This window comes from Biomphalaria glabrata, chromosome 1 (genome assembly GCF_947242115.1).
Source record: "Biomphalaria glabrata chromosome 1, xgBioGlab47.1, whole genome shotgun sequence".
NCBI lineage: Eukaryota > Metazoa > Mollusca > Gastropoda > Planorbidae > Biomphalaria > Biomphalaria glabrata.
In genome coordinates, this window is record NC_074711.1 from 51,586,494 (window position 1) to 51,610,013 (window position 23,520).

At 37.1% G+C, this 23,520-nt stretch overlaps 1 protein-coding gene across 11 annotated transcripts in view; it reads left to right on the top strand.

The window, feature by feature from the left end:
* Nucleotides 1–20,426, top strand: part of LOC106079054 (zinc finger E-box-binding homeobox 1-like) — a 55,079-nt gene extending 34,653 nt beyond the window's left edge. For 3 of the 11 annotated variants that reach the window (XM_056042577.1, XM_056042572.1, XM_056042584.1), the window contains one exon: nt 3,260–4,232. In XM_056042577.1, the coding sequence (XP_055898552.1) occupies nt 3,260–3,675 (416 nt within the window). In that variant the 3' untranslated portion in view covers nt 3,676–4,232. The other 8 variants (XM_056042600.1, XM_056042623.1, XM_056042650.1 and 5 more) reach the window with 8 other exon arrangements.
* The last annotated feature ends 3,094 nt before the right edge of the window (nt 20,427–23,520 follow it).

A 23,520-nucleotide genomic window follows, 5' to 3' on the forward strand; every position in this document is an offset into this window, starting at 1 on the left:
TTTTGTTTTTAAAGTTGTATATTCTTGTAGGTGATATCAAGCCTAAACAATCATTATCAGAGTGACAGTTCACTCACTGAAATATGGCCGCTCTTTTTTCCTTGACAGACTTTTACTCATATAATCTGAAAGTTTATCAGTATTTATTATCTTCTTCATGAACCAGTAAATTATTTTCCCTCTGCAGGTCACTTTGTGCTAAATCAATCCCATGGTTTGTGGGCACCTGGAAGTGGATGCCCTGTACAAGGGTGTGTTGCCAAGTTTTGCAGGAACAAATCAGACTTACGTTACCATTGGCTGGAAAAACATGAAGAAATTACTGCCTATTATCATTGTGCTTTATGCACCGTCTCATTTAAAAGAAAGTCAAATCTTTTGGCTCATATTCGTCTGAAGCATGGATCTAATGTTAGAGCATGTCTTGGCAAAGTAGAGTACCAGTCTAATCCAGAATTCATCGATCCAAAACCTTTAACTTTAAGCTCGGTTCTGGGATATGATTATTAAAAACAAAATCTACATTTCCTCCATCACATAAAGTATTTCATGTGAAGTTATATTTTCTTGTCCAGTTCCTGCAAGACATCAATAATGTCTGATTTCCATGTTGAATAATCATGCCATAATGTTCTTCTAGTGTTGATTAAGCATGCCATAATGTTTTACTAATTTTTAAAAATAAATTCATCTTTTTTTTTCATGTTGCTACTTAATTCTAAGGGGAAAAAAAGTTAAGTTAGATGTTGTTTTCATTATACTGTATGTCTGGTTATGGTTAGAGATAGCATAATGCTGTAGTCTTTTCCATAACAAGACAATGAATATTATACATCAAAGTTGATTTGTATTTTTGTTGTTGTTTTTTTTTAATGCAAAGAGGGTATGTCTTTTGGGTGGTTTATCTATGTTAATAAATTGTTAATCTTAAACACTTGATTTCTGAAAAACTTTTTTTGTTATTGAATAGCTACTGAACTTGTCTCTTTTTGCAATTTTAAAAAAAAAGTCTGCTTGAGCTTTGATGTTCTGCTTATTACTTATGCAGTTTGATGAAGTCAAAAACCTTTGATTTAAAGAGAAATTCATTTTTAACTTTCCAGTTTGAAAAAAAAATGGAACCCTGTGGGATCAAGAAGTCTTTTGTAATATTAGATTTAATGTAAATTTGCTTGTACAAGTCATTCAAATCAATGACTTTCAATCTCTAACATGACTGACTCAACATAATAAACACATAGAGATCCAGCCATAGGACAGAATAAACTTCTTGTTTAAAGAAACATCTGTAAAGTTCTTATTTAAAACAAATAGCTGGGCCCATAGTAAACTTATTATTTGAAGAAATAATAATTTGTAATGTTCTTATTTAAAACACACAAAAAAAGGCCCAGCAGGGCAATGAACCAAGTTCCAATGAAGTGTTTTTGACTATGTCCTCCGCCTTGTGTAACCCATCCTTTATTCAGTGCTGGATAGTTCATTCTGAAAGGCAACCAGCCAGTTCAAGAAGGATGCATTAGAAAGATTGTGAGATAGATCAATTAGACCTGCTACCAAAACACAAGTTTTTGTTTTCTGTTCTGCAGCAAAGTATTTTGTATAGATTTTAAAATATATAAGCAGATATTCATGTAAAGGAAATATAATTTTTGTCAACAGGTCAACATACCCGAGCACCCATTTGGTCACCTGGTTTAGGATGTCCAGTGCCTGGATGTGGAGCACAAAAACTACGAGCTTTTTCTCTCTTCAAGGCTCATTGGATAGAAAAACATGAAGAGATAGTTCCAAAGTACCATTGTTCCCAGTGTACTAGCTGTATAACCAAGAGGAAATCAAACTTGTTCCACCACTTTCGCAAATGTCACAAAGGACAAGATTTAAAGTTGTGTATAGGAAAAATAGAGATGACCCACAATTATGAGTTTCAAGATCCTTCACCTCTCACGTTTAACTCTGTTTTAGAAATAAGCAGCAACAAATAGAAGTGGCAAGAAAAGAGAAAGGCTAGTTTATGACAAGTACAGCAGGATAACAGTAAATAGGAGGCTATAATGAAAGTTGTCTTTAATATTTGTTTCTTCTGTTTAAAGATAAAATGTATTCTAAATTCAGCAAATGGAAACAAAACTCTAAAGCCATGTTTCTTGTGGAGATGATAACATAATATGATTACCCTACAATCCACGCTATAAACCTCAATAGGTATTTTTTTGGTATCATGAAAGCCTTGTTATCTTCATTGTCCAGTGTTTTCTGTCATCATATTCTTTTGTTTGTTTGTCTAGAAGTGCTTTACTTCATTGATTATGTTTTCCTTTTTGTTTACCACTGTTCATCAATTCTTTGTTATATCAGGCAATATTTTAATGTCTTCATCAACAGGTCTGGTATCTCAGAAATCTCAGCTAACACCATCTGCTCTTACCCCAAACTGTTGGATGCCTGGACTTGGATGCCCTGTACCATACTGTGGGGCCAAAATTATACCAACCACAGCACGTTTAAGAGAACACTGGAATGATAAGCACGAGGAAATTGTGGCTAAATTTCACTGCTCCATGTGCGCACACATAACAAAACGAAAATCTAATTTGGTGATGCACTTTCGTAGTCGTCATGCTGAGTGTGATATTTCTCATTGTGTTGGGGAAATCAGTTATGAGATGAACAGAGAGTTTCAAGACCCATTTCCTCTGACATTTCAAGCTGTACTAGAAGCTAGGAGGTTATCAAAATAATATTCAGGAAAGCTGGAAACAACTGAAAAAAAAGAAACAAAAGATGGAAAGCACCTCATTGTAGAAAAGACACTTTGTCTTTAATTGTCTTGCAGCTTTCAAAACAAAATAATGCTAGCGTTGTCATACTACAAGTTGATGCATTTATTATTGTAGATTAATAAATGAATACTATTTTATTTTATTTTTTATACCATTAGGATAACTAATAAAGTTCAAGTAAAACAAAATCAGTCATAATGTAACAGACAAATATTCTATTTGGTACTTCTAGCACTATGTCACTGTTTTAGTTTTCTGAACTTTTCTATTTCAAACTTTTATCAAAGCTGGGTTGAAAGGTTTATGTTTGTGTTTTTTCTCACTGATTTAGGAAACTGATCACTTCCTATCTTTTCTCACTGCAATTATTTCTGATTTCTATTTGGAATGACAACAAACAAAGCTATAAACTTGACAAACATTTCCATCATTTGTAGCTCAACTCTTATAGAATACAATTGCTTTGTCTACAGAAAATCAATCAGTCCATACTGAGGACAAGGAGGCACAAAAGACTCCAATTGGAATGTATCTTTATACCAAGTTTGCCTGTCCTGTCGAGGGATGTGAAGCCAAAAGTATGTCTGTTCATCATTTTAAAATCCATTGGACTGAGAAACACGAGCAGCTGGTGCCCAAATATAACTGCTCCAAGTGCAACTTTGTGACCAAGAGAAAATATAACCTGAATAGACACTTTAGAAACAGACATAAAGAGGGAGACATTTTGAGATGTTTGAAAAACGTGAATTTTCAAGAGAATCTGGAATACATGAATCCATTTCCTTTCGAGAACGTGGGCTCAGCTTTACTTCATGTGAAACTCAGTTTAGAACAAACAAATACCAACAATGAAATGTCCAGTTTCAGACAGACCTCTTCAGAGTAATCTTCACTCACTGTGGTCTTGGTCTTTTATTTGCTTGAAATTGATTGTAATCAAAAATGTCTTGTAGACTAAAAAGAGACACAAAAATGTGAAGTTGTTTTCTTGGAAAAAGTTTGGGAAAGTTGTTGCCATTGAAGGATTCTTTGTGAGTGGCTGGTTTGAATGTATTGTTTTTGTTTGTTGAGACCAAAGTTTTCGGGCTATAGTTTTGTAGTTTGCTTTCTACAGAGATTATTATGTTTTCTTGTTATTACTTGTTTGAGCTTCACTCATTGAGGGACAATCTTTTCAATGATTGCGCCTTGAGCTAGTCCCCACGTCTGTCCATGATGTTGTTTCTAATTGTGTGTGTAACGTTGACCTGAACTCAGATGTCAAAACAAGAATTGAAGTGGATTGCCGGGTCATTCATGTTTTAATTCTGTTTTAGTGTTGTCACAAGTTCATCTGCATTATCTAATATTTGATTTGTTATTAAAAACAACATTGTTCGTATTTTCTAATTGATTCTGATAAAAGAACAAACAAAAAAGTGGAAATAAAAATGTATACACTGACTATTCTTTGTTGTATTGCAAAGTTGACTTTGAACCATCTACAGTACATTTTTTTTATTATGTTTATACCAATGGATCTAAATAGCATTATTGCAAATCCTTTATCCGTAAGATGTTGTCTAGGTCTCCATTGAGATTGCATTGAACATCAGCTCTTTTCTTGTCTCCAGGTGCTCTCAGGAACATGAAACCACTTACCCCAGTCTTTGGATTGTGGCGTCCTGGGATGGGATGCCCTGTGCCAGGATGCAGTGCTAAAGTCATACGCCAAGCTATTCATCTTAAAATACACTGGACAGAAAAACACGAGAAAATAGTGGTGAAATATCATTGCTCTATGTGCGATGTATTTTCTAAACGGAAGTCGAATCTTTTTCAACATTATAGACAGAAGCATGGGGGCGATATCAGCCAATCTGTTGGAAATATTGAGCATCATTACAACAGGGAGTTTCAGGATCCTTACCCCCTGACTCTAGAAGCAGTGATGGGAAAACCCAGACAGTTATAATTGTTACTTCTGAAATGTCAAGTGTCTGAAGATGAAGCACTGAGCGATTTGTTTTCCTGCTGCAGTACCAGCGGGCTTCAAAAGGAGTCAGGCAATGCAAATAAAACTTGAAGTTTATGTACACTATCAAACAATCAATATAATTCTAGGAATTGCTTCAAGTACAAAGATTTCTATAGTAATAATTGTATAGAAAGAATTCTTATGTATTTCAGTTCCAACCACATGGCACTTAGTGGGCTCCACGTCAACTCATTGGACCCGCATGTTATTAATGGCATCGTTCTAGAAGTAGCTTACGAGTTAGGGAAACAGCTTAACGTGCTTGTGTAGGCTGACTCATCATTGAACATAGGGAAACAGCTTAACGTGCTTGTGTAGGCTGACTCATCATTGAACATAGGGAAACAGCTTAACGTGCTTGTGTAGGTTGACTCATCATTGAACATAGGGAAACAGCTTAACGTGCTTGTGTAGGCTGACTCATCATTGAACATAGGGAAACAGCTTAACGTGCTTGTGTAGGTTGACTCATCATTGAACATAGGGAAACAGCTTAACGTGCTTGTGTAGGCTGACTCATCATTGAACATAGATCTAGTTCTTTTCGTTTGACCAGAAACCTCCATTCGATCTGTGTTTCTGACGCTGACTTGCCCTACATGATTTCATTCAGTGTAGCTGCTACTAATGCATTCTAAGGCTATTTTTCTTATCACATTTATGACATACTATAAACGAAAACAATATACCAACGCGGATAGCATTATTGTCAACTCTATACGCATTAAAATTGTTTACAAAACAACAAAAGCTTTTTTTTTTTACATTTTTTTCTCTAAGATTGTCTTTAAAGAATTCTTACTAGCTGTGAAACGATTGTTTCTCTTGTGATAGTGTTAGAACTCTGCCTAGCACACCGCCATCCTTGTTGATGTCCTAAGTTTGAAAAAAAACCTGTTTGGACGCCAAACAGTAAAAAAAATAAAAACCTGTGAGAACACAGTTCTGTTTGAGAGAGACCCGAGTCAATGCCTATGTAAAGCATTGCTGTTTCCAATGCCTTTGGCCCCCGACGCATTCTTGGCTGCACATGGCCGAAGGCCAAGGACACCGGGAGCCTCCGCCATTTTCCTTCATTATACCAAGCTAACTGTGCGGGACCTGCCATTTATGTAACGGTCCCTTTGAAGAACAGCGCATGGGCACGCTAGTTGTGCGCTGTTCCAGACTGCACTTGTAATGAATGTTTAAAGTAGCAGAGCTCCTTTAGATTCGTTCTACTAGTAATGACTGCAACGTTAAGCAAGGCTGACTATAAATACATACAGCTACATAATCCAAAGCCCTGATTCACTCACAGACTTATTGGTCGTGGAAATAAAAGGTCATTAAAAATATGAAATTTTAACCTTCTCTTTCTTCTCGTGTACTTACAATAATGAAGTACTTTTTACATTCACTTAGGCACATAGAAATTATCGAAGACTTGTCAGAATTGCCTATTTGTGTGCTCGTTTTTGTTTTAAAGATACGACTGACGTGGTAACAATTTAAATTTCTGGTTAGAGATAAGGGCTGGATCTGGACCTAATGAGAACCATTGGAATGTCATTGCGTGTGTATGTAAGGGGGAAAGACGAAATCGTGGGAATGGCTGCCATTGGTGGATGGAGACAAAAGTCAACGTATTTTATTGTCTGCAGCTCACGGACCAAAGAAGACTTTGTGAGAGGGTTACATTTTCGGACTGTTCCATTGGGAGCAGCAAAGGAGTTTTATTCTAAACAAAAGGAGCTAAAAAAAACAACAAGTGTTTGCGGGAAGTGAAATAAAAAGTGTTGGGGGTATTATAATATAGGCCGTTACATTGGAGGACCCCAAAAAAGAAAAGGAAGGGGGGGGTATTATAATATAGGCCGTTACATTGGAGGACCCCAAAAAAGAAAAGGAGGGGGGGGGGATTATAATATAGGCCGTTACATTGGAGGACCCCCCCAAAAAAAGGTTTCGTCTCTACTCCACAGATACAAGTGTTTGGAGGGGGACTAAATTGTAGGGGGGTCCTCACTGAGAGGGGCAAAGAAAAGATATTTCATTGTTAAGATTTACTAGAAAATAATTCATGGGCAAACAGTGAGTAGTTCGGCTTTTTAATGAAGGATGCACCTTATTATGTACTAGATCTACATAGACCAATTGAATAGAGTACCTTTAGTAGCAAACTACAAATTTAAAATAATACTTTATGACATATGGTTTATTTTTAAAAAAGGGGGGTGGGGGGAACTTCAAAAGTTCTGATGATAAAATTCCTATTTCTAGACGTTTCTATTGACAAAATTAAAGCTGATATTTTGTAAGCAGTGATACAACACTCATATGAGCCCGTTCTATATGTGTACAAGCTCTTGTTTTAACAGTGCTTACTACGTACAATCCCGTCTAACATCTGTTGTCTATTTAATGTGTTGTTTTTTTTATGTTAGCCCATTGATAGTTTACATGAGTTTGTTTTTGTGGACGTCAGTACGTTACTGCAGAGAGTAAGTAGAACATAAGAGTTGTGTACGCTACAGAAGAGATAGAATAGATTTCTTCAACTCACTGTGTACATTTGTTGTGTAGTGCGTGCTTGTGTACGCTACAGAAGAGATAGAATAGATTTCTTCAACTCACTGTGTACATTTGTTGTGTAGTGCGTGCTTGTGTAAGCTAGTGGGCTCTTGGGTACACGATGATTCTAACACTTAACTTCTAAACCAAAATAGTTGAAAATCTCTTTAATGGACTCAACACGGAGGCCATAATCCACATTTCTTGTATCTTCAGGCTGGACCCAACCCAACGTGGACAACCCAGGGAGAAAAAGAGCCGCCACGGGCATAACGTGCCCAGTTCCAGGCTGCAACGCTTTCGTCATTGGGCACTATGCCAAATACAGACGTCACTGGTTGGCTAAGCACGAGCGCTTCGTCAGCAAATATTTCTGCCCGCAGTGCCGTGCGGCGTACAAGCGTAAGGACGACCTACGCACACATGTGACCAAGCATGCAGGTTTGATTCTTGATTTGGACGATGTGGAGTGCCAGTTTCTGGAGAATAAAGAATTTCTAGATCCAGACCCCATCACTCTTGAAACGGCAATGGATTATAAGACTTAAGATCTTTTGTCGACATGTTGAAATTCTATGTAAATATTGACTATTAGAACTTGATTCGTTTACCAGCCTTTGCCTTGTTAGGTCTACAACTCTTTATTGCATGGAGTAGAATCTATTATAGGAAGTTTTACTATTGTACATTTTCATTTGTCAAGATTGTAATGGCAAGTGAATCAAAGAATAATGAATGTATGTAGCATCGCTTTTCTATATAACTGGAGTACAACTTTCAAAAATACAGTTTTTTCCGAGAAAGCTTGAGTGTAGAAATATCAACTCCTGTATTTAGTCAACAACCAATCCAATAGCTGTTTTTAGTGAATAACATATCCAATAGCTGTGTTTAGTGAATAACATATCCAATAGCTGTGTTTAGTGAATAACATATCCAATAGCTGTGTTTAGTGAATAACATATCCAATAGCTGTTTTTAGTGAATAACATATCCAATAGCTGTGTTTAGTGAATAACATATCCAATAGCTGTTTTTAGTGAATAACATATCCAATAGCTGTGTTTAGTGAATAACATATCCAATAGCTGTGTTTAGTGAATAACATATCCAATAGCTGTGTTTAGTGAATAACATATCCAATAGCTGTGTTTAGTGAATAACATATCCAATAGCTGTGTTTAGTGAATAACATATCCAATAGCTGTTTTTAGTGAATAACATATCCAATAGCTGTGTTTAGTGAATAACATATCCAATAGCTGTGTTTAGTGAATAACATATCCAATAGCTGTTTTTAGTGAATAACATATCCAATAGCTGTGTTTAGTGAATAACATATCCAATAGCTGTTTTTAGTGAATAACATATCCAATAGCTGTGTTTAGTGAATAACATATCCAATAGCTGTGTTTAGTGAATAACATATCCAATAGCTGTTTCTAGTGAATAACAAGTCGTAAATGTGCCTACACTTCTCTTTGATACACACTTTTCTTTCTCTCCATTTCATTGTTTTCTTTTCTCTTTCCGTTGTGCACATTTCTCTTTCGTTTCGTTTTCTTCACTTTTGTTTCCCGTTCAGTTGGTGATCTCGTCTCCTTGGAGTTCTTTCTAAACCCACTACTGAGTCTACAGAACAATGCCATGCTGTTTGGTACTTTTTTTTTTTTTACTAGCATTACATGTTTATTACCAGTACTTGTAAAGTGGGAAAGTCTAGTCTGGTACCGTAGTTGCCACTTTTTGAAACCAACATTTTTCCCCCACGGAGCTTGTTTTCTTTGATTTTCTTATCTTATCAAATACAGACATTACTTCAAAAAAGAAGATAATTTCTTTCTGCCTACATTTTCTACGGAAAACTAATATGTGAACACCAATATTTACCATCACTCAAGGCTTCAATTTGTTTAAGTCAATAATAATAGTGTATTTTAAAGGAAACTTAAAAAAAAACACCTACATATATTTGGACAATGCATGTAAGGCTGCATATCGAACGGGACAAGAAATTTGTTAATAAGACTTTTTTTTTTCTTCATTGTATCCCTATGAAAGAAACAGGGTAGTACAGTTCAGGCCTCCTCTAGGTCACTTGTGGACACTTTTCTGGGGGCAAGTTTCAAAACGACAACATTTGTACATTTGTTGATCCTTCATGACCTGTTCACTCTGTATACCAGTCACAAGTATTCACACATTTCTATGGATCTTAGATTCTAGTTGGACGTAATGCAAGAAATAAGAGGCGCACTGCACTGTTAAGTGAAACATGATCTATCATTTGGACTACTAATATAGACTTTTGGACTAACGGGGTTATAGCTATTTATTTTGAAAGATATAAATAAATTAAATAGAAATTAATGTGTTATTTTAATGAGATACTAATTATTGTATTATTTTAAGCCTACCTACTAAATAAAAAGCTTATATTTAGACTTATTGAGGAAATGTTAAATGTCCAGATATTTTGTTATGCTTTGATCTAGCTAATGAGTTTCCGAAGTCTAGGAAATTGTTTCTGCGCGGTTTATGCCTTTACGTTGACCTCTCCTTTAGTGCTCTCCCCTGCTCACTTTATCTTCGTTCTCCTAAACTTTTTTTTTTTTTTTAATCTCCAACTCACATCGTGTCAATAGTTTGAACTACTTGATTGTTTTGGCTGTCTGTCTGTTGTTGTTTCCCACTAGCCTGACACCAGTGGTGGTCGCAGAACTCTCTACTGGACACTTGTAGATTTTGTTTTGCCCAGTGTATCGGCTGAATCACTTTGTCTTCTTCTTGTCCGCAGGTCATCACGGCCGTGCGTCCCAAATAACTGCTCTCTGGAGGCCGTCTCAGTTGTGCCCAGTCCTTGGATGCAACACTTACATTTCCCACAAGTACCGACGTCACTGGCAAGAGAAGCACGAACGAGTGGTACCCGGGTACAAATGTCACCTGTGTCTTCAATTCTACTCCAGGCCGTGCTCCTTGGTGCGTCACATGAAACAGAAACACGACGGATATGTGCCCAGCGAACTCCCGGAAGTGGAATATATACAGAATGACAGATTTGTCGACCCGACACCATTGACGCTGAACAGAATTTTCGGCTATATGTAAAGATGACTCAATGACTGCATCGCACCACGTGCCACTTTGTCAATTATTGACCAGAAAGTTGTCACTTGATATTATTTTGTTAGAATTGAATAGATAGATGAAAACCAAGGATTAAAACGTATGATAATAGGCATCAATATTGTTTTTAGAATAAAGTTGTCTGTTCACCAAGCTTTAACTAGCCCACTGGGTTCTTGTAGACACTAGTCATGTCTGAAATTGTAAGACAATCTCCAAAGGTTCTTTCACTGTTGTGCAGCCGCTCATTTGAAGATCCACATCTATACAAACTGAACGGCTGCAAGAGTTTTGCTTGGAATGAAAAATCTAACGCGCAAATACTAACGTCACTCTAGGCTGGTCATGTGGAGTTGTGTGTTCGAACCCTAAGTAAATGTAGCTCATTTGTTTCTCTCTGTTGTTCTGATGGGCGAACTACGACTCACTGGCTGTATGCTGTGCATAGAAGTATGTAACGCTCGGCCAAACATATGTGCACATTTGTTTTTATTAATAAATATTTTCGCCATATTTCTAAAATGTTATTTTCTCCATTTTTTATTTTTGTTGTCTTTTTTTTTTTTGAGAGAAGGGCTGGGCAAATACTCATGGTCGTATTTGCCCCACAAAATTATTTTATGGGGTTATTCGGCCAAACATGTACGTAAAGTTTGTTAGTACCTAATCTCTTGCCCTATTTCTACAAGTTTATTTCCAGTATGTGGTGTACTGGATTTAATGCCGCGTTGCCACATATCCTTGTCAGACAATTTCAGACACCATATCTTTTTTACTTTATTGCTTTCTGTTTTTTAACATGCATAATATCACAATATATGGGAAATGAAAGTAAAGCCTAATGTAACAGACTTAGCTGTTGTGTGCCATGTTGAACGCTAGTTGTGTTCAGGTATAATGACATTCACGAGCGTGGCTCTTTGACATCCAACTCAGATTCTACGGAATGCTTAATGACACCAACTCAGATTCTACGGAATGCTAAATGACACCAACTCAGATTCTACGGAATGCTTAATGACACCAACTCAGATTCTACGGAATGCTAAATGACACCAACTCAGATTCTACGGAATGCTTAATGACACCAACTCAGATTCTACGGAATGCTTAATGACACCAACTCAGATTCTACGGAATGCTAAATGACACCAACTCAGATTCTACGGAATGCTAAATGACACCAACTCAGATTCTACGGAATGCTAAATGACACCAACTCAGATTCTACGGAATGCTAAATGACACCAACTCAGATTCTACGGAATGCTAAATGACACTTCAACTCATGATTCTGAGGAATGCTAAATGGCACTCCAACTCATGATTCTGAGGAATACTAAATGGCACTCCAACTCATGATTCTGAGGAATACTAAATGACACTCCAATTCACGATTCTGAGGAATACTAAATGGCACTCCAACTCATGATTCTGAGGAATGCTAAATGACACTCCAACTCATGATTCTACGGAATGCTAAATGACACTGCAGTGTGATGAAAGGCTGAATGAAAGAGTAAAAGCGAATTTTCTGACGTGACTTAAGCCTAGAGAGCTCGTAGAATTGGAAGAGATACATTGATACGTTTGAAATGTTCAAGACAAGTCGACGCTCAGTATTTAACTCTTTATAGCATTGTGAAGTGGTCTTAGGTTGTAAGGGTTAATTAAAGTATTGCTATTAATGCAAAACACCAAGCTACATATCAAGTGGGGTCGAGTTCAAATCCATACTTGAGTTGTGTTTGCTGAAAATCTCAAGGCAGTGCGGAAACCTTTTCACAAATACCTTATCTTACCTTTCCCCCACAGGTCCACCAAAGAGATTGGACCATGCTAGCTGTACAAGAGTAGCGTTAAGGTCAAATTTTTACAAATGCAACTTGGATTTCCAGCATTTTATTCCTGTAGTTTGTAGAATTTTGTTTAAGATATTTCCAGCATTTTACTCCTGTAGTTTTTAGACTTTTGTTTAAGATATTTGTCACTAAAAGAAGTTTTTTTCTGCTTTGCATCTTTCCTTATTCCTGCGCTATTTTCTGAATGTGATGTGTTCTTTTAACTAACATACTTTGGTTAGTGTTTTTTTTTTTTACTGTAAGACTCCCAATCTGATCAACGTCTTTTTTTTTTCGTCCTTCACCTGGCAGATGAGCAGACACGACTGTGGTGGCCGATGATGGGATGCCCTGTGCCCCAATGTCCAGCCAACGCTTCCTGCTTTAAAGCCAAAGCTTATTTCTTGCGGCACTGGACGGAGAAGCACGAGCCAAAGGCTGTCCACTACAAGTGTGACTTCTGTTCACTGACCACTAAGCGTAAGAGTTACACGGCCAAGCATACCCTGATGACTCATGGCGTAATTATTCAAAGCTCCCCAACTAACATGTTAATCAAAGCTAACAAAGAATATATTGACCCGTCGCCCATCACATTAGCTATGTGCATTGGGACAGCTTCGGGCTCGTCTGCAAAGGAGGTGAAATAACTGATCCATACAAAAGTTGTTTGTGGTTATTTCATTAACAATGCATTATTATACATGTGGTATGAAATTGTATATAGTCTTAAACATGCTGATATAAAAAAATATATGTAGCCTACATAAACCTTGCTAGGTACCACTATCTGCATTCAATTGTATCATCATTAGGACCACTGCTGTTTACCATACTATAATAAATTGGGGATTGCTACCTGGTCGTGTGGTCTAGAGGTCCCGGGTTCGACACTGTCTCCTGACATCCCCTGCAGTTCTGCAGAAGGTTTCAGCTAGGACATAATAGTGTTTATTTCTGAAGCAATGTCTGAGAGCTCCCCAACTCAAGGAGAGTGTATAAGGAGAGAGTACAATGTTGTGTTCCTTCTTTAGCATCTCTCATAATAAATGCTGACTACCATCGTGTCCAGAAAAAATAAACAAAGTAGATTATATAGTTGAGGTACTAAATAATTCGTGGTCTCTAGAACGTGCTGGCTAATGAGCTCGAGTTCCTGATTTGAAGAGGTTGCAGTGTCCACCCAGCAATACCAGGGAAATGTTTGAAAAGTTAAGACTGCTTACCACAGAAACACGTGTCCCTTGTATTGGCCGCAGAAACACGTGTCCCTTGTATTGGCCGCAGAAACACGTGTCCCTTGTATTGGCCACAGAAACACGTGTCCCTTGTATTGGCCGCAGAAACACGTGTCCCTTGTATTGGCCGCAGAAACACGTGTCCCTTGTATTGGCCACAGAAACACGTGTCCCTTGTATTGGCCGCAGAAACACGTGTCCCTTGTATTGGCCGCAGAAACACGTGTCCCTTGTATTGGCCACAGAAACACGTGTCCCTTGTATTGGCCACAGAAATACATATTCCACTAGAAATACATATCCAATGTATTTCTATGTCATGAATTCAAACAGTACACGCTCAACCATTCATGCAAAAAGCACACATACAGGCACTTTGACTATTTTGTTATCACATCAGAATGTTACATTTTGTTCCTGAGTATCTCTAATTGGTAGTAGTATCTGTATTTGGTAGTAATATCTGTATTTGGCGTTGATAGTCCATTGAAATTATTCTGTGTGTGTTGAACCAGTTTGTTCATGTGTGTGTAACTTGCTTCAGAAATGTATTGACTATACATGCAGTTGTTTCTTTTGTTATTTCCAACGTTTGTTGTTTTTTATATTACTGACAGCATCATATCTATTGTCATTGACAAATTACTACTATGATTTATTTAAAATAAAGGGAATATTTCAATGATAAAAGATGGTTTTTGGGTTTTCTGTGTTTTTTGTTCTTGTTCTTTTTTTTTTTTTTTCATTTGTTTTCCAGATCGTAGTTTGCCAGAAATAAGCACAATTAGGCCTACTGAGTTCGTGTTTGTTTTTTTGGAAATCCTAGCAGACTACCGAGTACCAGTTTATTCTTTTCCCAAGTAGTCATTAGAATGTGAGAGTGTTGTCGAATCGATTTTTTGTTCAAACATTGCAATGAAAAATTGGTAATCATAAAAAAAAAAAAAAAAAAATTTTTCTTTTTCATGAAATTAATAAGAAACTATTAATATCACCAAATGCTGCACTTGATTTGGTTACCCGATATTAGACATCATTTGTTATAGTCATAAAAATAAATCTCTATACATAGCCATTAAGAACAACATAATTATTTAATGGCGCATAAACTCACCAGCTACAAAAAAAAAAAAAAAAAGTTTAAATATAGTTATTTGGCATATCATCGGCTAATTCCTTCAGCCTACGTCAGTGTTTCCCTACCTTTTCCCAAAACTGAACACTTTCGGAGTATTTAGCGGAACACTTCGCACATTCGGAGTATTTAGCGGAACACTGCTTATTTGTATTTATTTTTTTTATTGGATTTTTTAAAATATGTTTAATTAAAAAATGATAATTAAACTATATTCTAAATTAAGCATTTTGTTCAAGTTTAAACTTATATAGCCTATACATAGTTGAATAACTTTTATGGTACTAGATCTTGGAAGAGCATAGCTTCTTGTCAGTGTTCTTGATATCATTCTGAATTTTAACATCTGATGTGGCGTCGTTAACATCTGATGTGGCGTCTTTAATATCTTATGTGGCGTCTTTAATATCTGATGTGGTGTCAAGTTTTTTTTCCTCTTTACTTTGGCTTTGCAACATAAAAAGAAGAACCTGCTTCACACAAATAGGCTATCGGACCCTGGAATGTAACTGTAGGTACTAAGTACAATAACGAGCAGCTTTGTGATACTCTTCCGACAAACTCGACCAGAAATCAATGAAAGGTTGATCTTTATATCTTTGTTTCAGATTAAAGGTAGAATCTAGATCAGTTCAAAGTCATGGTGATGTTGTATAATTCATTTTGTAACTAAGAAAAACTAATCAAAATCGTTTTTTCTCCTGCATTTACCTAGAGATTCATTCCCGCGTAGGCTAATTATTCCAGTAGTTCGTGGAACACCAAGTCAGGCGGAATACAGTTTGGGAAATATCTATCGAAATGAACCCTAACCCTAACCCAAACTTCCATTAGACATACAAACTTATATTTCAATGAAGATAGGACAGCTCTAACTCTCAACAGTTAATAACTCCAGTAGAGAAACACCTATTCCCTATTTTGTGGAACACAGTTTGGAAGCCCCGATGCATAGACTTACAGCGTTGGACGTTGACATCAACAATGAAAATAAATAAAATCAAAACTGTTTATTTCTGCTTTTACTTAGGAACTAAGAAATCACTTAAGTGTGCTATTTATTTAGCCTACTCCGTTCACTATTTAAGTTGAGTGTAACACAGTCTGACACAAGCGGATCCGGATGAAGCCTTATTATATTTCACTTCATTTGACCTGCTTTTTTTTTAATCGGAAGGATACAGAACTGTAGACGTCTGGAGAATGCGTTTGTGCATCTAAGAATGCAAGTGCAGTTAGATCACTTCAAGAGTTAGATATTGATATCCACAAATGAAGAAAAAAGTTCGCATTATGAACTGGACAAGCTAGAAGAACACGTATTGCTAGCAGCGCGAGAAAACGAAAAGAGAGATTTTGTCTTCATGAAAACGGGGGACAGAAGGTTGAGACGCAACAAAAAAAAGGTAGAAAAGGCTTCTCTATCGCTAGCTAGATTAAGTTGAAGAATAAGGCTTCGCTTGTCAACAGAATCTCTTCTGAATCGTCACAACCAACACTTTGGCATCAGTATACAGAAATACCTCAAACCATAGACTTTAATATATCTAGACTGGAAACCGGAAACAAATTGTTCAAGCTCTAAGGGAAGTCGCCCCAATCAATATTTTCTGTCTTAGAAAAGTAATGATCTTTAGTTTTCAAAGTTTAGAAATAATGCAAAATCATTTCTCGGGTTTTCTTTAGAATGGGCTATTAATCACAGAACTATATATTCACGCAAATATATGAAACAAAGCCATTCCCTGTTAGTTTCCATTGAGATAATGTTTCAAAAATCCTAGATCGAAATAATTTATGTCTGTTGATTTTAATCATCTTATGTACATTTAAATAGATTGACTACCTAGATCTTTCTAGATTATTTATCTAAAAATTGCAAAATAATAATTATGAGAAGAGAGTGTTCTTATTTTTCGATGTTCAACTACTAGATCTAGATCTAAAAATTAAATTATATATTACATAGGTTAGGGTTGAAAAAAAGACTACTTCTTTTTACTACTTTACAAAACAACGCCTTGTTTCAACTTTTTAAAAAATTTTCAAGACATTTTTTGTAGTGTTACAAGATCTCCATGTCCAGTCTAGATATAATATATATATATATATATATATATATATATATATATATATATATATATATATATATATATATATATATATATATATATAAGTCTACGCCGCAAACACTCGAGCCTAAATAGTGCCAACTAGTTTGTTGAGAATGTCCTTTTTTTCCCATTCCTACTATTAGCGCTTCATAGTCAAAAGGTTGAAGGTCAAAGACTCAAGTAAAAAATTGAATCATTTACTTCAAGTTAAAATTTCGCAAATAGTTTTATGGCTGAGTTCCTAAGTTGATCCTGCGTCGTGCTAATAACGCGAATGTCGTGGGTTTGATCCCCATACTGGACAGCTTTTTCTCCGTTCAATGACAAATGAAATCTGAACATTTGGTTTGCTGTTTGTTTGAACAGAAAGTAGGAATTCATTTTTCAACAAGAAAAACAAAAACCAATACTAAAAAAAGAAAAACAAGCTTACGTGTAGACTCTTTTTACCAGACAGTACAAGAGTGAGTTGATATAAGCTTTCTAACAAAAAATACTTTTTCATTCAGGGCTCAAAGCCCTCATGGGGACTAATTTAACATATACCACCATATCTGCAAGTACGATTTCTTTCCTTTATTCGATACCAAACAAAATAATTAATCACCAATAGTTAATTAATTAATTTTTTTTTCAATTTAACATTTATTAACAATATACGCAAATCTAATTTAAGACGAAAAATGTATCTAGAAGCAATGAATTGAAATAATATCAAATAGGCCCACTAGTACACTAGAGATTCACATCTTTACTCTCTTGCGTCTATCAACCACGTGACTTCTTAACATAAATTAAAAGAGACGCCGTCGTGATTTCAGCATTCGACAAGACCAAAAGATAATGCTCCCTTTCTTCATCGGCTTTTATTTTTCATGTAAACAGTCCTGCATTTTATTTTGTCTTGTTTCAATGATTGATAAATCATGGTTAAATCAGTATAGTTCCATGGTCTAATTGTATGTGCATACAAAATATAGGCCTACCATCGTAGGCATAAGTCTAAAAACAAAAAATGGTTCGCTTTTAGAAGACTTATTTCGGTGATACCGGTATTGTATTTCTGTAGCGCCTTTAATCTTCTTTATTCTTATTGAAAACTATGACAGACAGACAACACACACGCACACAAAAGAATAAAACTTTTTTAGAATATTTATTGACATTTAATTTCTTTCTTTGTAATATGTTTGTTTTTCTTGTATTTTCAGCCTTTCACTCTATGTCACAAAATGACGTCATCAGAAATGATGCCAACTCTAAGACAAACTTCAGGACAAGCTTGAAACGTAGAATGAATTTTGAGTGCCACGTTTGTGGGAAACGTTTGCCATCCAGGCGTGAGTTTGTAGGTCACATGAACGGTCGACATTTGGGTCAGAAACCTTTTTCCTGTGAGATGTGCGGACGTCAGTTTGCTTATATGACAAGTCTTCCAGTTCATAGAAAAACTTGCCCAGCAAGACGTTTGGCTCAAAGTTCTGGTCTATTCCCATTGTCTGCGGGCAATACAACATCTCAAAACCCATTTAATACTCTGGATAGGACCAGCCAGTACTAGCAATACAACATCTCAAAAGTCAATTAATACTCTGGGTAGGGCCATCTAGTATTAGCAATACAACATCTCAAAAGTCAATTAATACTCTGACCATTAGCAATACAACATCTCAAAAGTCAATTAATACTCTGGGTAGGGCCATCTAGTATTAGCTAAACAATTTAAGATATGCTATATATAACAGCGTGGTCTGAAAGAACTCTTGGATCCATTTAATCCCTAAAAACATTGGACAAAGAGATAGCCTCCCAGCTAGAAAACTATTGGATGGTTGGAGATCCAGAGACGTATTAAGATGCAGTCTTTTGTGCATCATGCCACGTACTAGACTATCTGATAAAGCTGGCCTCTCCACCAACCGACAAAATATTCAACGTTTTCATCACCTTCCCCCTTGGTGTCGCCCAACGACCCCAGACATACGCTTAAATTTAGTAGACCCTAATGCCACAAAGCTAAGTCGTTCATCTAACAACCTTCAATTTCTAGCACTGGAGACCATTAATGCTTTCAAGCTCAGTGACATTTTACGTATACTGATGGGTCGGCATCAATAGATTCTGAAAGATCAGGCTATGGAGCCTACATCGAGTTTATTGGCTCTGACTCAGTCAAAATCTTTGGGCCATGTGGTAGTGTTTTGTCAAAATCTTTGGACCATGTGTTAGTGTTTCCAGTTTTGATGCGGAGGCCATGGCAGTATGTGAAGCCTTAAAAGTCATTGACTTTCAACTCGGCAGGAACATTTGAACGCAACACAGAGATTGTTGTAGTCACTGACTCAAAACCTGTACTACAGGCGTTGCAAAGCTTTGGACCATGGCCCCTCAATATCGACACTGTCATCATGGCCTCACACAACATAAAGCAACGCTATGGCACCCCTGTAATTATGCAGTGGGTACCAAGTGTGACTGGCAACACTATTGCAGACTTCTTGGCCCACCATTGAGGGCTAACACCACCCACCGAACAGGCTGCGAGTCTGACTATAATTCAAAAAACAGCAATGGAAAAGTGGTTAGAGTGCTGGGATAAGTCCCAAAAAGCCCGTGGAGCCTGGGAGCGCATGAGGCGCCCTGACCGCACTTCCCCGTGGTGGAAGCTGTCCAGGCCTGAGCAAGCTATTATAGCACAGTGCAGGACAGGACATTGTCCTTTTGGCTCATACTTCTCACGGCTATGACCAAATTTTGATTCACGGTGCCCCCGCTGCGGGGAAGAAGAGGAAACCGTGTCTCATATTCTTTTTGACTGCCCCAGACTTCCTGATTTTCGTCTCGACAGATCTGGAAAACCAAAAATTCTCGACTTGTATGGTGACATGTATGCACCACGAAAGACAGCAGGGTTTCTGTCCAGGGCTTTTGCAAGAGAGGATTTGAGCCTCTCAAGCCCTCACTCAAATGGAGTTTGATGATGATGATGATTGCCTCCGAAGGAGATTTAAATGCAGTCTTCAAAAAATCCAATGTCCATGCAATTATCAACGTATTAAAAATGTAAATATAACAAAAATTGTAGTGTTATTTCCTCTCCTTATTATTAATGTACACCAGGGGTGGGCAACCTTTTCTAACGCGGGCTGCATTTTTAAAAGTGGGAATAGGGGGCCGCATAAAATATGTAAGCCTACTTACAACTTAGAAAATACGCTATTTAACTGTGCATAATGTCTAAAAATTCGTATTTGTACTGTATTATACATTTACATTTCATGTTTACACTCGCAATTGAAGAATTACAACAAGAATTATCGATTTCTGAAACTATTTTATGAATATTTATTAAAATTTTCATTATTGTCTTTTTACCTCACATTTCCCCACAAATGTACAGGTGTAATGAATGTCTTACACTCGTGAAGAATGGTCCGGAACTGTGAAACTAGTTTAGTTGTTATCCTTGTGATTTGCTGTCAAAGTACAAATACTCAAGAAACACATCTTGAGAACGTAGTCTCTGTATTTGTATTTGTCTAGTCCTTCACTTGAATTGCGGTGATTAAAAGTTCAGATGAAGCGAATCTTGTGGATACCTTCTACTTTATATCAGAGTTTACATTTGTTTGTTTGTTCATCTGAATTTACCTAAACTAATTGCTAAGTTAAAATAAAAAAGGACTTTTGACTGCATACCTGACAAGTAATATGATGTCTGTATAAAAAACTTCAACTTTTGCAATACAAATCACTTCGATAGCCTACTTTATGAACTTCATAAGTTTAAGATGTTGACATCTACAGAAATTTTAATAATAATTTACTTAACAAACATAATGTCGACTCAAGGCGTTGTGATAACATAAAAAATATAAACACGAGAGCTAAAATGACAAAATATCTAAAAAACAAAGTTTTGAACAGATAGGTCTTAATGTTCTTCTTGAGTGAAGTGTAGTATTTCTGTCTGAGATCAATGAAGAGTGAGTTCTAAACCTTTGGTCCGTGTACTAAAAATGCCCACAAACTGTAACTTTTGTGGAAATTATTTGTTATTGTTATTAGCGGGGAAAGGGTGGCGTTGTCTACTAAATTTGTCTGAACAATAGAGATAGGTAATATGTGAATAGAGGTTTTGATATTTCTAAATCATTCTTTAAAAAACAAATAAGGTTATAAAGACAGTTTGTGTGCAAACACAAACTCAAAATTGGCCTTCGAAGTGGTCCGCTCAAGTAGGTAAAATGGCAGGCTTCAATATTTTCCGAAAGAATATCTGAAACTATGAACTACAAACTGTCAACAACTACAACTCTATTCCTGTCGATAAAAAGAAAAGACGTGCTCGGATCGAAGTGTTACCGACATGGGCGTAGCCAGGATTTTTTTTCGGGGGGGGGGGGGGGGGGGGTTTGGGGGGGTGGATTCCCCCCCCCCCCGACCCCCCCCCCCCCCCAGGCGAAATTTTGTTTTCATATGTATTTATGTGTGTGTGTGCACATAATCTTTATTACATTCTGACCCTTCATTCTTTCGGAAGACGTTTAAAGTGCCCTAGAATAGGTTCTTCCTGGAGTTAGTGGAAAAATTGTAGATTCCCCGACATTACTAGCAATGGGGTCTGGGGGAGCGCTAGGAGCTCCCCAGCGCGGGGCGAAGCCCCGCCGCCAAGCACTATTTCTGATATTGAAAGCCAACAAAATGCATATTCTAAGGTATCTACAGTGCATTTTCCTGCTATTAAAAATTTCTATTTTAAAATCCTAATGTGCTATTCTTACTGACTTAGATCCTCCCGCGCCGTTCGGCGCATTTGCCGTGAAGCTGTTTCCATAAAAGTGTAGACTCGCCGACATCACTAGCAATGGGGTCTGGGGGAGCGCTAGGAGTTCCCCAGCGCGGGGCGAAGCCCCGCCGCCAAGCACTATTTCTGGTATTGAAAGCCAACAAAATGCATATTCTGAGGTATCTACACTGCATTTTCCTGCTATTAAAAAGTTTTATTTTAAAAACCTAATGTGCTATTCTTACTGACTTAGACCCTACCGCGCCGTTCGGCGCATTTGCCGTCAAGCTGTATCCATAAAAATCTGTCACTGGTAATGTCTGAAGCCTCTTCCCACCTGCCATGAGGATCTCCATGAATGAGTGGCGTCAAGTTGTACTAGGATATCATTGCAACTCTTCTTATGCGTAATTCATTTTGTCAGAGAACATGTCCCACAAACCTCATGCGTCGCTCTCTCACAATCTTACTAAGGGGTCGACTACCAGTTCGGCATAGGATTTCTTTGATTTAGACCCGATCTCTATAACTGACTCCTAAAATCTGTCTTAGCCATCTTTGTTGAGCCTCATTTAGTGTTTTTCAATTTCGGCAGATGACTATTCACAGCAGTTTATTAATGGAGCCCTGCCACTGGTAAAAATGTGTAACCTCTCTTGAATACGCTCTTGGAATTAAGTGACTGTAGTTTGCTTTAGATTTTATATCGAAAAGAGAAGTTTTATCGTCAAAATAATCTGTTGGGGGTTTTCCACCTCAAAATGCTCTGTAGGGGGATCTTAAACTCAAAACCATCTGGAGGGGGTTTTAAACTAAAAAAAAAAGCCATCTGTAGAAGAGGGGTTTAAACTCAAAACCCCCGATTGGATTGGATTGTATAATTTGCTTTTTTTTTTATATTGAAGAGGTATTTTTAACATCAAACCCGTCTGAATGGGGGTTTAAACTCAAAACCCCTTTTGGCAACGCTCTTAGCATTTTGAGTGCGTAATTTGCTGTTTTTCTTACACTGAAGATGTATTTTTTAGCCTCAAACCCCCCTGGCGGGGGGTTTAAACTCAAAACCCCTTTGGCTACGCTCATAGATTTAAGAGTGAGTAATTTGCTTTTATTTATATTGAAGAGGTACTTTTTAGCTTCAAACTCCACTGGAGGGGAGTTTAAACTCAAAACCCCTTTGACTACACTCATAACATTTTGAGTGTATAATTTGCTTTGTTTTTATTATTAAAGAGGTATTTTTTACCTTCAAACCCCGCTGAAGTGGGATTTAAACTCAAAACTGAGCAGTTAGCTACGCTCATAACATTTTGAGTAGGTAATTAGTTGTTTTTTTTTATGTTGAAGAGGGGGTTTATCGTAAATTTTAGAGGGGGTTTTATAATCAAAATCTTTCTTAACTGTGCTCTTGGAATTAGGGGATTTTCGTTTGCATTTTTTTTTTGGTTTTGTTTTATAGAAGAGGGGAAGTTAACTGCAAAACCCCAGGTAGGGGGTTTAAAACTCAAAACCCCTGGTAGGGGTTTTTAAACTTAAAACCCCTGGTAGGGGGTTTTAAACTCGAACTCCTCTGGTAGGGGTTTTAAACTCGAACCCCCACTGGAAGGGGTTTTTAAAACTCGAACCCCCCCTTGTAGGGGGTTTTAAACTAAAAAACCCCTGGTAGGGGGTTTTAAACTCAAAACTCCTTTGGTTGTGCTGGGGCAAGTGATGGTTTAGTATTAAAATCTCACCTAAAATAAAAAAAATCAAAGCAAAAAATCAGTCACTAAATTCCGATTCCCCCCCCCCCTCGGGGGGGGGGGGATTTCATTTCGGGGGGGGTTTGAACCACAAACCCCCCCCCTGGCTAAGCCCATGGTTACCGATACTGTTGTATTGATGCTTGGTACCACAGGATACGTGATTTATTAAT